General features: G+C 38.9%; 1 protein-coding gene across 9 annotated transcripts in view; it reads right to left on the bottom strand.

Moving 5' to 3' along the window:
- ATXN7 (ataxin 7) overlaps window positions 1-16,876 on the bottom strand; it is a 195,263-nt gene that overhangs the window by 67,612 nt on the left and 110,775 nt on the right. For all 9 annotated transcript variants that reach the window (XM_037799631.1, XM_037799648.1, XM_037799614.1 and 6 more), the window contains one exon: window positions 8,062-8,166. In XM_037799631.1, coding sequence (XP_037655559.1) covers window positions 8,062-8,166 — 105 coding nt within the window. The remainder of the gene's footprint in view (window positions 1-8,061; window positions 8,167-16,876) is intronic.

Raw genomic sequence — 16,876 nt, 5'->3', positions numbered from 1 at the left:
TCCAGTTGTGAGGTTAGCATCTGATTTGAGATCTTTCTTCTTTTTTAGTGTATGTATTCGGAACTATAAATTCACTTTCAGCACTGCCTTTGCTGCATCCCTTAAGTTTTGGTATGCTGTGTTTCTGTTTTCATTTGCCTCAAGATATTTCCTAATTTCTTTTGTGATTTCTTCTTTGACCCACTGGTTGTTGAAGAGCAGGCTGTTTAACGTTTCAGTGGCTGAGAGATTTCAAATGGAGTTGGAAAGTCACTCTGGAGGGTATTCTTATGCGCTATACAGGTACTTCTTTTTAATTTTTAGCATAATTGGAATGGCTAGAGGGAAATACCCGAAGCTGATGAACTACAACCCAGTGACCTTGATTCCTGAAGATGACTGTATGACTATGTAGCTTGCACAGTGTGACTGTGTGGTTGTGAAAACCTTGTGGCTCACACTCCCTTTATCCTGTATGGACAGATGAGTGGAAAAATAGGGACAAAAATTAGATGAAGAATAGGGTGGGATGGAGGGGATGGAAAGTTTTACGTGTTCTTTTTTGCCTTTATTTTTAATTTTTTTGGAGTAAGGAAAAGGTTCAAGAATTGATTCTTGTGATGAATGCACAACTGTATGATGGTGCTGTGAATAAATGTACACTGTGGATGATTGTAGGGTGTGTGATATATCTCAATAAAACTCTATTAAAGTAAAGTAAATGAACGATACAGAGTGAGGAGAAGTATGGAATGTCTTGGATGTTCTTTTTCACTTTAATTTTTATTCTTATTTTTTGGAGTAATGAAAATGTTCAGATTGACCGTAGTGATGAATGCACAGCTATATGATGATACTGTGAACAACTGACTGTAAACTTTGGATGATTGTACGGTATATGAATATATCTCAATAAAATCGCATAGAAAATTTTAAAACATCACCATTAAAAAAATGGAGTAGGTTGTTTAATTTCGTATCTGTAAATTTTCCAGTTCCCCGTTACTGATTTCTAGCTTTAGTCCACTGTGACTGGAGAAGAAACACTGTATGATTTCAGTATTTTTTAATGTATTGAGACTTGTTTAGTGACTTAACATATGGTCTACCCTGGAGAATGACCCATGTGCACTAGAGAAGAACGTGTATCCTGCAGGCGTTAGATGAAGTGTTCTGTTAGGTATAGATGGTTTATAGCATCATTCAAGTTGTCTACTTCCTTAATGATCTTCTGTCGAGATCATTAGATCATTCTTTATATCCATTATTAAAAGTTGTGTGCTGAAGTCTGTGAAAGCCATCCATTTCTGCCTTCAATTCTGTCAATATCTGCTTCATATATTTTGGGGCTCTACTCTCATAATTTATAATTGTTATGTATTCTTATTGAATTGGCCCCTTTATAAGTATATAATGACCTCTATTCTTCACAACAGCTTTTGACTTAAATTCTATTTTATCTGATGTTGGCAACAGCTACTCCATCTCTCTTTTGGTTACTATTTGCATGGTATATATTTTTCCATCCTTTTCACTTTCAACCTACTATTGTCATTTAATATAAGCTGAGTCTCTTCTAAACAGAATATAGATTGGTCATGCTATTTTTTTTCTTTTTTTAAATCCATTCTGCCAATCTCTGCTTTAGGCTGAAGAGTTTAATCCATTCACATTTAAAGTAACTACTGATAATACAGGACCTCCTTCTGCCATTTTGCTATCTGGTCTTTTTAAGTATTATACCTTTTTTGTCATTCAATTCTTCCAATAATGTCTACTTTCATATATATTTGATTTTTGTGGTGTACCATTTCAGTCCTTTCTCATTTCCTTGTGCATGTATTTTTCAAATACTTTCTTTGACGTTACTATGGGGCTTAAATTTAACATCCTAGTATAGAACAACTATGATTTGATAATTTAACTTCATTAGCACACAAAAACACTTGTTACTCTACCTCTCTCTCTCCCCCCACCTTTTTTTGTACCTGTTACAAATTGTATCTTTATATTCATTATATGTTCAAAACCATAGATTTATCATTACTCTTTAGGCATCTGTATTTTAAAACCTGTAAAAGTAAAAATAAAATAAAAATACAACAGCACTGGCATTTACAATTACTCATTATGGTTACCTTTATAGCTTCTATCTACTGTATAGTGTCCCTTCCTTTCAGTCTGAAGAACTCCCTTTAGCATTGCTTATAGGGCAGGATCTGGTAGTGATGAACTCCCTCTGCTTTCGTTTATCTGGGAATGTCTCAATCTCTCAACTCATTTTTGAAAGATAGTCTCACCAGACATAAAATTGTTGCACCCCCCCCACTCCCCCGCCCCAAACTCTCTCCTTGTCCTTGGCATAGGACAATTTGATTACTATGTGCCTGGGAGTGGTTCTATTTGAATTTATCCTGTTTTGGGCTTTGTTGGGATTCTTGAATCTGCATATTCATGTCTTTTGTTAAATTTGGGAAGTTTTCTGTCATTATTTCTTTGAATATTCCTTCTGCCCCTTCCTCTCTTTCTGGGACTTCCATAATGTGTATGTTGGTGGGATTGATGGAATCCCACAGGTCTCCTAGGCTCTGTTCATTTTTTCTACTCATTTTTCTTTCTACTCCTCACCTGAATCATTTCAACTGTTTTGTTGAGTTCACTGTTTCTTTCTTCTGACAGCTCCAGTCTGCTTTTGAAACCCTCCAGGAAATTTTTCATCTTTGTTATTACGGTCTTCAACTCTAATATTTCTTGTTTGGTTCCTTTGTAAAATTTCTCTCTCTTTATTGAGAATCTCATATTGTTCATTTATCTTTTTCCTGATCTCCTTTAGTTCTTTCTCCATGTTTTCCTTTATCTCCTTCAGTGTATTGAGGACTGTTTTTTTCAAAGTCTGTGTCCAGTATGTTCAAAGTCTGGTCTTGTTTGTGGATGGTTTCTGAATCTTTATCTGTTTCCTTTGAATGGATTGTCATTTCCTGTTTCTTTGTCATGTACTCTCTTGTTGCACAGTGTACGTTTTAATATTTTAACTCGAGATTTAATCCCTGAGCTGTCTGTTCCTTAAGTTTGTATTCAGCTAGTGATATGACAGAGATTTCCTTGAGTGCCAGGAGCTAACAAAAACAAACAAATCAATTTAAAAAACTCCTTTCATGGTCTTTGAAAATGGGCTCTGCACTGACTGGTACTCTCCTCCAGAGCTTAGCCTTTCTATCAAGAATATCAGCCCAAGGCAAAAGTGAAGTGTAGGTTTCTCTCTTTTCTGAGCCTGTGTCTTGTCCTGGGCTTGCCTAGTCTGGTGGCCTAAGGAATTCCCTTGTTTACATGAATCTGAATGTCCCCCTACTCCTTATAAACAGAACCTGCTCCCATCCAGGATATTCTCCCATATAGCTTAAAAGTTGGTAATCCTTTGCCCCGGCTGCTTTGACTAAAAAGCTGTTTCTTACACTGCTTTAACTGTATGCATGCTGCATCTGCCTGCAAGGCAAGTCTGGGAAAGTGAACCAGAGACAATCATCCTGGTTCAGTCTTTCAGGGTGCCACCCAATAGTTTGCCACCAACATACAGGCACCCCAAAATGAACACAGGAGTTACTCTGGTCCCTCTGCAACAGGGCCAGGGACCCACAATAGGAACACTGGCTGGCTCTACACTCACAGGGAGGGGCTGGTGGCAAGGGCTCCATAAGCAACTCCTATCATTTTTAAAGCTGTGTTTTCTTGATTAGGTCCCTGCGCAGTTCCTGTAACCCTTTATTTTCCAGAGTTTTGAGGAAGATGGCTGTGCCAGTTTTTGCTAGTTATTCAAAGATTTTGTTGGGGAACAACACCCGTCATGTCTTACACTGCATACTTGTCAACCGGAAGTCTAATACTTACAATGTTAAAGGCAGTTAATGCAACATTTCTAGCACATAATAAAAGGATTTAAATCTCTGCATGCTAATTCTGCATCAGTCACAGTGCTAGACACTGGGAATACAAAGAGAGTGGACTTAATCTATTGTGAAAGTATTACATCCCAGCCTGGCTTCTGCTTAAAATCACCCATTTAATTAATTCCCATTTAATTAATTCCCATTTAATTAATTCCAATTAATGAGTCTGGAGCAGGGCCTTCAGAAGCTGCCCATGTAGAAAGCTTCCTGTTTATTCATATGCAAAGCATATTTAGGATCAACAGGTTCAAACTATATTTTTTAATATGAAGTCAGTAGTAAGAAACATATTGCTCTTAAAAATATATTGAGTAACTGAAGAGAAATGAGGCATGTCAAACTATTTCAAAACATTAAAACATCAGGAAAATAAGGTGCTGCTGTATCATTTCTAAGAAAGAAAGAAATCTGTGTGAGAACTATGAAAAACTGTAAGTGCCAAAATGACAGCAACATCACTTACCATAAACGCTCAAAGGGTAATCTTGGTTACCCATTAACTCCCAAAAAAGTAGCTTGACTAGTAAAAAGAAGTACATGGTCTCTTACTTCCCTATATAATAAACTGCTCACTTATTCAGAACAACATTAGTACCCATTTTTCAACTGATTTACACAAGCTTTTTCACCAATATAGCTTCCTTCCCTGTTCTGGCAGCAGTGGCTTTAAAGGAACAGCCCCGTGGATTCTGTAGCAAAATCCAACAAAAGTTATAAAAGTCACAGATAAATATTAGCAATATATGAATTCACAGAAACACACCTACACATTTTCACCAAAAGTTAAGAAAATACAATTCCTCCCCTGACAACTATGGATTCCTCCAAATACTTTCCACAGTCCACTTGGAAAGATTCTGAATCTGAAAAACAACTTCTTCTTCTTCTTCTATTTTTTTTTTAACTGTGGAGAACAAACATACAAGAATTGGCCTCCTGACATTACAACAAAAAGAGAGCACATTCCAAAAATACTCCTTCTTATCACAATCCCTGATCACAAAGACAGAAGAGACAGGTAGCAGCACTGGGAATGATTCCTGGACCTGGGGACCCTGCCCACCTTTTCTTTCTCTCCTGGTGAATGGGGTTTTAATCCCAAACCACTACAGGGGCTGTCACACAGTTACCTCCTCCCCACCAAAAACATCTATCTACTCCAAATGACCTGTTAATTCCAACAGGCCCTCTCCTCCTTGCCTCCTGCCTCAAAGAGGGAAGTCTTCCTACATTTACCAGTAGAATCCCTCTCTCAGGGCACTTGACCATCATCCTTCTGCCAGGGATTCTGCTTTCTTACATCTTAAACATTTCCCTTGCCATCATATGGACCACAGCCCAACCACTATTTAGTGGCTTTGTCAGTCACATCTTCTGCCTAGTCACAGATCACATTTGAGTTTGTGAATCCTGCATTCATGTCTACTCATTTACATGTTTAAAATTATCAGCATTCCTTTGTCATTCAACGAATATATTATTAGGAGACATTGTACTGGTACCAGTAGAAATAAAAGGTAGAAATATGATTTTAAGATACTTTTCCCCTCTCAACACTATAAGAGGGAAACAGGAAAAGTAAAAGAAGTCTCCATAAAATAAGCTTTAGCTTCTGCAACAGGGGGGCCAGGAGGGCCCCTTTCTGCCTAGAGAAGTCCTGGAAAAGGTAACACCTTTAAGTCAGCCTTGATGGCCAAAATGCAGCTGTTTCCTCTTCAATCCACTCTGCCATACAATCCTGCTGGAACACCACTAAGTCACCTTACTTTGATGCTGAAAACCCTCAACAGGTCTCCACTGACAAATCAAAGCAAAGAGACTCTGATGGGCAGCAAGGCCCTCTGAACCCCAGCCTGCCTCTGCACACAGACCATTCGAATATGGGTACATCAGCTCTGGCCAATGGAAACTTCATACAGTGTCTTCCAGACTGCCTAGAATTCCCCGCCTCCACCTTTGCTTGTGCCACCCCTCTTGCCAGCCCAGGGCCACCAAATATGGTTGTACAGTGCACAATCTGAGCAGCTGTATATGACAGCCATATTTATCCTCATCAAAATGCTTCCCATTTTATGGGATTTTAGGTGATCTTTAAAGAATATTTGCTTCATATTCTACAATGAGTGTGTATTATGAGTCTAAATACTGAGAGAGAAAAAATTACACATAGGAAATGCATTCATTCTACTCCTCAAACCCTAAAATGAAGACTATTTTCTCTAAGAAGGCTTCTCTGAGTTACTCCTTATTCTTAACACATTGGACTTTTTTATTACTTAGACACACACCTTCCTATATTTACAGCTGTACCTTTATCCTCTCTCTTATAGCTGTTACGTCACAGACACTGTATTAAGAGCTTCTACTCATGCTATTTCATTTACTCTCTACTGTGACCCTAAAAGGTGGCATTACCATCCCAGTATTATAACAAAGGAAGCTGAGGTTGGATAACTTGCTCAAGGAAAAGAACAATGGTACTTGCAAAGTATACACTGAAATCCAGTACAGTCTGGCTTCAAAATCCTTAACTCCAAAATACTTGGCAATTGACTAACTGTCTTTTCCAAGATTAGCATCTGAGAGTCTTAAATGGGGAGACAATTTCTTATTCATCTTTGTACTCACTCTGGTGCCTAGCCTGAGATATCAAGCAAAAGCAGGAACGCAAACATTATTTTTTTACGACTAAGTAAAAGATTCATTTCTTGGGGAAAAAATGGTGGAATGCTGATTATAATATTGTGGCTCTCAAAACAGCAACTGCCCAACCAGCAAACCCTGAGGTTCCAGCTTTAAAGTGTATCTAAAAGCTACGCTGTCTCCACAGCTCTACTACCTCACCTTAGTCTCAGTGTAGACCATTATCACCTCTGAACTATTCTCCCTCTTTATATTCTTCTCTCCACAATCTATTCTCAGCAAGTCAACCAGTGAAATGAGACCTGTTACTCCCCTATATAAATCCTCCAATGTCCCTTAGCTTCTTACTCTGACCTATAAGGCTGTACATGATCAGGTCTCCACATACAATGCCATCCTCCTCTTGTCTTTACCTCCCTTCCCTCACTACCCCTCAGCCTCTCTGGTTTTCTTCAGGTCTGTGCATTGGCTGCTTTCTCTGCAGAAAATTCCCTTTTCTCCAGATTAACAAGCATGGGTGGCTCCCTATCATCAGAAAGAGCTCCGGTCCAGGGTCAACTCCTCAGAGGCATTCCTTCAAGAGTATCTACAGAAGGATCCCATTGCTATTCTCTATCTCTGATTTGCATTTGTAGTCAGGGTAATGAGGGAACAACTTGCAGTTATTTTTAAAATGTGTAGTTTCACCTGTCTCTCCAATTGGATTGTAACTTCCATGAGGGTAGAGATTACACTATATCCCCAGTGCTGGAAACAAGGTGGACACTCAAATATTCTGTGTTGTTATTGAGCCAAACTGGGTATAAAACCAAGTTTTATAACAAGAATCTTGATTTAAACACTTTAGGTGGCATTATGACAAGTCCAAACAAACTTAATTGGACTCCGATGATTAAACACCCACATAACAAACAGGCTTACAGCACAGAAGCCCAGAGCTTAGGGGTTCATGAAACTCCTGAAATCACATTGTTTCATTCTAAGTATATGTGCATTTTTACATAGATGAGGTCCGAGGCTCATCATATTCACAAATGAGGACATGATACATGAAAGACTTAGAACCACTGAACTAGTATTTTGCAAAATCTTGTTTCCTTTAGAAAAGCCATGCCTCTATATTGTATATATATATATATATATTTAATATCCACTGAATTCACAGCCATGAGATCTAGAATAAGTGTTTAATTATATTAATGCAATATTTCAAAAAGCATCTTACAAAATATATCTTCCTTGATTGATTTCAATAAAAAAATCAGAAAATGCACATTACTTTCAATTAAAACACACACACACACACACACACACACACACAGAGAAAATACCCATCACTTGATATGTATTAACCCACTCAATATATTAAAAAGCCTACTTCCTGGCATGGGGGAGGGGTATTACCATGATCTAACCATGCTGTCATCAGTCTTCAGTTTAATCCAGCTTTATCTTTTACCCTCTAATAATTATGTTTAAATGCTTAAGTACTTACCATAATGTGATTGAAATGCCTGCGGTTTGACAACCTGATTACAGTCGTTACACACCACCAAGTAGAAGTCATCATGGGCTGGACAGAGACCAAATATTGGCATGTCTGCAACAGAGACAGAGCATTACTCACTCATCTGGTTCTAACTCATTATGAAACTCTGGGGTGGCAATATTTTCTAAGGGGGCTGCCTTCTTATAAAGTGTACCGGGACAATTGTAACTCCAGTTTAAAACTCATGTGGCAGGCCATCACTATTAAGAGAAAACTCAATCAGGCTTATGACGACATATTTATAAAGTTAAAAATAAAATTCATCAAAAATCATCATTATGAGATAAAACAATCTATTAAAATGCAAACAATGAATAATTCACACAATAAAGTAACTTTAGATGAACTCTAAAAGGGTTCTGGGGAAAAAATCTGCAACTATATAAAATGCTTAGTAATTCACAAAGCTGTATCATCTAATGGTTTTATTTGTTAAACTATGCATTCTATTCTAGCCATCTGGTACCTGAATTCTACTGGACTAGTTAAGAAAGGGATCAGAGGTTTCACTGAAGAGTAAAACTGCTGGTTTTGCCAGCATATCATAAAAGAAAATTATTTTCATGTTTTTTTTCAGGTCACAACAGCCTATAGTCCATGTGCTTACATACCAATACTGCTGACCTTACATATTAATATACTGAACTTCAGTACAGAGTTATTTTATACATTAATCTCAGTTTAGTTATGAAAACAAGGCAGGATACAATTTTTTTTTTTATAGAAGAAGTCAACTTAAACTAAAATACAGACTCGCAGGGATGAGCCTAGACCTGGCATTGTGGGATTGAGAAAATCTTCTTGATGGAAAGGGGGAAGAGAATGAAACAAAATAAAGTTTCAGGGGCCGAGAGATTTCAAATTGAGTTGAGAGCTCACTCTGGAGGGCATTCTTATGTGCTAAATAGATATCCTTTTTTTTAGTTTTTAGTGTATTGGAATAGCTAGAAGGAAATACCTGAAACTGTGGAACTGCAACCCAGTACCCTGGACTCTTGAAGATGACTGCATAACTATGTGGCTTACATGGTGTGACTGTGTGACTGTTAAAACTTTGTGGTTCATATTCCCTTTAACCAGTGTATGGACAGAGGAGTAGAAAACGGGGGATAAAAACTAAATGAAAAATAGGGTGGGATGGGGAGGATGGAATGCTTTGGAGATTCTTTTTTAATTTTTATTCTTTTTGGAGTAAGAAAAATGTTCAAAAATTGATCGGGATGATGAATGCACATTATAGGATGGTACTTTGAACAGTTGATTGTACACTGTAGATGACTGTATGGTATATGAATATATCTCAATAAAACTGAATTTAAAATAAAATCAAAATGCAAAAGTAAAATTAAACTATCTGCATATACTAGAAAACTGAAAGTAACTTGACTCCTGGCAAAATATAGTCAACTAAAAAGCTCCAACCACGAATAATTAATTCACAATAGAGGGAGAAGAGCTAAAAGTTCAGATCCAGAATCTAAGCATTTAAATATTTCAAAATTGGTGCTTTTAAACAAGTATTTTACACTAGATGCAGCACTTAGAATATCTGCAATAGTAAGTACATTTCAATTAGGCAAATGTTCTAGTAGGCCAAAGACCAAATTTAAAGGGAGGAAAAGGCTAAAAAAAAAGCTGATTATCATTTGCTTTCTTTCCTTTAAGATTTAATTCACACTTCTCCATCTTGAGTGATTTGAGTGGTTTAGGAAAAAAGGGCAAGAGATATCATGATAATCTCTAAAATACCAAATGAATTACTGATTTACTCTCTAAACACGGCTATAGCTCAGATTTTCTTGGACAGTTCTTACTGTGCTGAACTGCACCGCTAGCTAGCCATGAATCTGAAATATAACCTGGCCCAACATGCTTCTGGAATGGAATAGCGGTATCAAGCAATTTCTATGTGCTATTATCTCATTTCATCCTCACAACCCTCTAGGTAGATACTGTATCCCATTTTAAAGAGGAGGAAACAGAGTCAAAGAGAGGTGAAGTAAACTAAGGTCAAAAGCTAGGATTTGAAACTGATTCATAATGATGGCTTGGATTTGGTCCCTCTTGAACACCAGAGGAATAATGATTTACAGAAATTCCTTCCAGATTCCAGCTGGAAGAAACACCTTGACTGTCGGAACTGAAAACTTTTGACTGCATAAACTAATTAAATAACATAAGCTTTATAGACTACTGATGACCTCTAAGACTAGGCTTAATTCTTTAATGAAAAATAGGAGCTAAAAATGTGCTATTTTTCTGGAAAGCATACCCACATTGAGTTAAACATAGTATTCGTAGAAGAAGGGGAAAGTTTATATCCATGCAATAATCAACATGTAATACACTATTTTCCATAGCTAGTTTCATTCTTAAAAATGAAAATTTAAAGCAGTATACCTTCAGTTCCATATACCCCTGTGCTAAATGTCCCTGACACAGGACTACTGATAAGGCATAATCTAAATTGCAAAAATGGTATAACATTCATAATTTAAAGTTGAGAAATATGAAATACCTATAACTATCAAACCAATAGTTTCATCCATTAAATTAGTTTCATTAATTAAACAGTAGTGACAATGGCATAAATAATCATAATTTAGTTTTAGGCTTCTGCAATGTGTTGGTCTGTGTGGTTTTCCACAGTACTGACTGTAGAGCAAAACTTTTAAAAATACATCATTTTACCTGATACATTTGGTGACTAACCCCTAACCCTACCCACCCTTTTTAAAATAATGTAATTAAAAAAAAAATTAAAAGCTATACTGATTCTTTCAAAGTAATAAGGAATAAACTTGTCACAATGGACTTCATATACAAAATTCTTCTTTTTTGCCCAGTTCCCTTGATCCTTTTTTGAGACTTATGAAACATTAGTAAAACTAAGATGGTGGTGGTCATTCTCTAAGGGAGCAGGAAACCATACTTTTATAAAAACTTACATCTCCTCAATAACTTAAGATCATTTGCAACTGATGACAGTAATAATGATAATTGTAATGATAAACAAGTGACACTTGAGAGACTACTATGTGCCAGGCCCTGTGCTAAGCATATTTTATATGGTTCATATCATTTATTTCTAATAACAATCCTACAATAATCCTACAACATAATCCTCATTTCACTAAGGGGGAAACTAACTTGTCTAATGTCACCCAGCAAGAAAGTGAAACTGGGATTCAAATTCAAATTCAGGTTTGCATCACGTCCATGAACTTTGTTCTTAATTTCTCATTAGTACATCACATCTCCCTAAAAAGCGCACACAAGTACACACACAGAATGCCTATGGAAAGAAACATGGCATACTTAGGTCCAGTTCATGGTTCCCTATGAAATGTAGCTCTTAAGAAAATCTAAAGCAACTTTAATTTTAGCTTTCTAAATTCTTTTCTTTCAGATATCCATATCTGGAAGTAAGCTAGAGGATACAAAATAATTCAAATAAAATGTCTTAAGGATAAAAAAAAAAAAAGGAGTTACAGATCCTTTTTCTACACTAGGACATTCCAGAGGCCTCATCAACAGGAACAGAGCACTGAATATTGTAACAACAGAAAGAAATGAAGTAATTTGTGTGAAAGGTAGCATGTATGTTTCTGAATATTTTTAAAGCCTAAATTCACAATCAGCCTAACTACAAATTAACATACGGAATTAGCCCAAATACCAGGAAAATAAAATACTGAATTAATAAAATGAGTTTCTACTGTGTTTTTAAAAACTTCACAAAATACACTTTAAATATATAACTTAGACCATTATTACATATTTGAAAATAATGCAATGTCTTAAAATTATATTTGAACTCATGCATTCTGAACTAATTCAAAAGAAGGGCTTTTACTGTTGTTTAAGTTCTAAATCTTTGTCAGAATTTGAGTCACCACATCTTCCAGGTAGCAAACAGCCCAGCACCCACATCTAGGCCACCATGTACTCTGGAGACCCCTGGCCAGCATACTAGCAAGATTTGGTTTAAGCACATGGAAACATGAGCACATGTGTGCAGAAACTCCACAGTCACATGAAGAATGAAGGTCTTCTGGGAACCAGATCCCAAAATGGTAGGAGATACCCTTATTTTGGTTTGCTGCCCCCATTTTGAGCGAGAAACAAAAACAAAGCTTGGGTATTACAGCAAAGCATTTAATCTTTGCAGTACCCTGGATGTCTCCCTTCTCCCAAGTGCCTCTAACTCCTACATGCCAATGATTCCCACATTTCTATCTCTAGTCCAAACGGCTTTGGAGCTCTGTCTAGATTCACACTCCAACTGCCTACTAAACATTGCCATTTGGGTGTCTTATATGCATCTCAAACTGAACAGCATGCTCAAGAGAACTTTGCTTTCACCTGGCATGCCCCACCCCCATCCAGCAACCTTGACGCTTTTGGGTAAATGACATTCTCAATCTCCACAGTAGCTCAATCTAAAAACCCAGGTGTCATCTCCTACTCCTCTGTCCCTTATGACAACCAGTCCATCAGCAAGTCAGGGTAAGCTTCACACTGAAACCTCTGTCCACTTCTCTCCATTGCCATTCCCATAGCCACTGCTGTAGGGCCTACCTACACTTTTCCATTGGACTATGGAAGAGGCCCCTAAGTGGTCTACAATCTCCTCCACACGGCAAGGAGTAATTCTTTAAAATCCTTTCACCAGATAGTGTTATTGCCCTGCTTAAAATTCTCTGGTGGCTTTCTACCTCTCTTGGAATAAAATCTCAGACCTTAACACAGCCCCCAAGGCTTTGCCAGGTGTGTCACCTGCCTCCATTTCACCCTCCATTCCCTAGATCCCTACGCCTCTCTCCTTAGCTCACTCTGCTCCAGGCACACTGACCTCCTTTCTTTCCTCAGACCCAGAAAGCTCTATCTGGGCCAGGCTCTGCCCTGTCTTCACAAGATGCCTGATACATTCTCACACTTCAGGTCTTGGCTCAGCTGTCACCTCTTCAAAGGGCTGTTCCCTTGTTCCCTCCCCCTCCTCAATTAGTCACTCTCTATCATCGGTATTTTAAGCAGAGTGGCTAAGAGTGTGGGCCAGCCACTGTCTATCACTCTGAATCCTGGCTCCCTTACTCAAGAGCTATGTGACCTTGGGCAAGTTCTATAACCTCTTTGAACTTCAGTTTCCTCATGTCAATGGTAATGATCATAGTACCTACTTCACAGGGTTAGTTAATACATGCAAAGACTTAGAAGGGTACCTGGCCCCAGGAAGTGCTCATTCCTTTGAAGTAGGTGTCATACAATCCCATTGTACAGTTCCTTCAGGAAATCAAGGCAAGCAGGCTTGGCTTAATGCAAGGTATTAAGTAACAGAGCTAAGATTTGAAACAGTGACTGCTGGGCTCTCAAACCCAGGCTCTTTCTGGAGTTCTCCTAAAATACTGCAAGAATGGGGCTCCTCCATGCCACACTTACTGCTAGTGCTGCGGTCAGGGTCTGTTGGCCTCCACTCATCTGGATGTGTCTCCTAACAGGGCCGGAGTTTCCCTGCTTCCAGCCTCCTCCACCCTTCTGCCAAAGCCACCTACCTTCAAAGCTATAATGCCATTCCTCTCAAAGAACTCTGTGGGTTCCGAACCGGGGCTTGAAATCCCTGGCCTATCTCATTGTAAGCAAGGCCCTTAGTACTCTGGCCCTCTCCAGCTTGAGTCAACCTACCTCAGCCTCAAGACTGCCTTAGCATTCGCAGATCCTGTCTTGTTCTCCTACAATGCTGCCTTCTAACAGAACAGTTCTTATAGCACAGAAACCCTTTGCCCCTTCTTTCTGAAATCCCCACCACTCACTAAGAGCCAGATCCAATAACCCCTCTGCTAGCCTCCTCATACCATTCATACCTCAATTACAACTCTTCACTCACTGATTTATGATTATGAATGATAATCCACAATTGAATACCTCTGAAACACTTATGGTGGGTTCCTTGCCTTGCCTAGCACGCCTTTAGATTGCACTCTCACTGTGTTTGCAAAGTGTATGACTGACATATGGAACCCTTCTGTGACTTCTAGTTGTTCTAAAAACAATAAAAGATCCTTGATCTGGCCCACAAGGCCCTGCCTCTCTCTTCCCTGGCTCTCTGCATTTGGCCAATTCATTTTGTTGAATTGAACCACTTCATTTTGTTCCTGAAGCACTCTTTCTCTCCTGCCACTTGCTGTTCTCGCTGCCTGGAACTCATTTCCCCCAGATCTTTACTTGGCTTGTTCCTTTTCTCTTCCAGCAGCCTCACTGTCACTTCCTTGGAAATTTGGACAGGCAGGCCACCTCTTACATGCTCTCAGGGCACTGACTTAGCCCTGCTACCCAGCACTGTCCCCATTTTCAGTAGCCATCCTGCTGTGGGAGCCTTAATCACTATCTTCTCCCAGCAAATCAAGTTCCACATCTGTGTTGTTTGCAGCTGTGCCAATGCCTAACCTGTGAATATGTGCTGACTACTGGCAAATTCTCTTTTGCTAGCGTATCCACGGTAGTACCTAAGGGAAGTTCTGCAGTCAGAATACTTGGATTCAAATCCCTATTCTTCCTCTTACTATCTGTGTGAATGTGGTTTAATCATTTGAATTCTAAACCCTCTGAGCTTCAGTTTCCTCAACTGTAAAGTAAGTTTAAGAGGACCTATACATCACCGAGTTATTGGAAGGATTAAATGAACTATTCCATGGAAAGCGCTAAGTGCTGGGCATGTAGTAAGCATTCAATAAAAGTTAGCTAAAGAATACAAAATACAAAATGCAAACATATTAGAAATGCTTGCCTTAAGGCCTCCAGTTCTGACTAATTCACAGGAGGCTGAAACATACCCCAAGTAGCCATTTACTATTTTGCAATGTGAAATAACTCTCAGCTTTCAGGCAATCTTGCACCTCTTTTGCTACACACACTCTGCCCTGCAGTTAATGAAAGGCAAAGGAATAGCAGAGCAGACACGCTGGCGCTCTGTCTGCAGAGGTCCAGTGGTCTATGCTTAGGAGTTTAAGCTCTACCCCACAAGCCAGGAAGAGTCCAATACTTTAAGCCAGGAAGTAATGCAATACAAAAGGTAACTCTGCATGAGTGTGTATTGACTTAGGTAAAGGGAAGAGGGTAGTCCCCAAGGGCTGATGCAAAAATTAGAGTGAGAGAAGAAGAGCCTGTGTAAGGAAGATGATGCTCTGGAGGACCTTCCAAAGAGCCACAGGAGACTGTGGGATGTGGAAATGAGGTAGAGGGAAGAATCCAAACATGGGTCTGCAGTTTATTTCTCCCTCACTGCAGCTAATGCAGACTCATGGATGGTGGGAGACAAAGAATGCAAGAACTGAAGTTTGCTAAGGCAGTAGAGCACAAAGGAAAATAAGGCAGCGACTATGAAGCCAGACTGGATGGGTGCAAATCCCAGCCCTGCCACTTCAGTAACTGATAGCTCAGTGTCCTCATCTACAATTGGATATACTAATAGTACCTACTTCACGGGTTGTTGGAAGGACTAAATGAATATATATGAAATGCTTAGAACACTGCCTGGCACACAGTAAAACTCTGTATGTGTGAGCTATTTTTACCATCCTCCCCATCTTCTTCTTTTTGGTCTCTGAGCCAAATAGTGGCTGTGCCTCCATTCACACTCCACCCACCCCCCCCACAGTAACCACAGTGATGTTCTTAAATCACAAATCAGATGTCACTTGGCCTGGTTAAACCCCTTAGTGGTTTCCCAATGTAGTAAGAATGAAAGTCATTGCTTAAAAGGCCCTACCTGGCCTCTGCAACCTCAAGACACAGCACTCTTCTTGCACTCTCCACTCCAGTATTCTCATCTCCTTAATGGCTATGCCTACAATGGCAATCACTTTCCCACTTCAAGGCCTTTGCTAATACTGTGGAGGATGCTTTGCCTGGCTGACTCCAGTCTCAGCTTAAATTTCATTGGAAAGACTTTGCCTGATCACCCAGTTTAAAGCAAGCCCCTATCTCTTCCCACAATTCTCTCTCATTACTCATTAGTTGTCATTTGTATCTTGGCTATCTTCCTCACTAGGATATAAGTGCCACAAAGGCAGGGGCCCTATCTACCCAGCACAATGCCTGGCACACAGCAGGTTCTCAGCAAAAGATTCTGAGAACAGCCTCTAGTATCAGACAGCCTGAGTTCAAATCCCAACCCTAAAACTGAGATCAAATCCCTACTTGACTTTGGGCAAGTTATAGAACTTCTCTGTGCCTCACTATACTCATCTGTAAAAGGAGGATGATAATGGGTAGTTATAAAGATCAAGTGACTTCGTATATATAAAGCCTTTAAAACTGTGTCTGGCACAAAGCATGTGCTAGATAGATGCAAGCTATTATAATTATTCCTATATTTTTACTGTCAGTATACTACATTGTTTACTTCCACTTCTAATCTTTGCCTGTCTGCAGCCACCACCTCTTATAACACTGTATTGAGCACTTACTGTGTGTCAGGTATCATGGAAAATATTCTATATATACCATTCATTCATTCTTTCATATATTTGGGTGTTGAATGCTTACTATGGCCAGGCATTGCATTCTAAGGACTGGGTATACATCAGTGAACAAAAATAAAAACAAACAAAAAAATCCTGAGACATTATTAATACTTATAACAAAAATAATAAAAGTTTACATTTACTGAGTGCTTCCTACATCCAGGTACAGTGCTAAGTATTAACTCATTTGCTCTTCACAATACCACCTACCTCACCGAATTGCTGTCCCCACTTTATAG

The sequence above is a fragment of the Choloepus didactylus genome, chromosome 1, assembly GCF_015220235.1.
Source record: "Choloepus didactylus isolate mChoDid1 chromosome 1, mChoDid1.pri, whole genome shotgun sequence".
In the NCBI taxonomy this organism is placed as follows: domain Eukaryota; kingdom Metazoa; phylum Chordata; class Mammalia; order Pilosa; family Megalonychidae; genus Choloepus; species Choloepus didactylus.
This window is presented reverse-complemented; position numbering and strand designations above follow the sequence as displayed.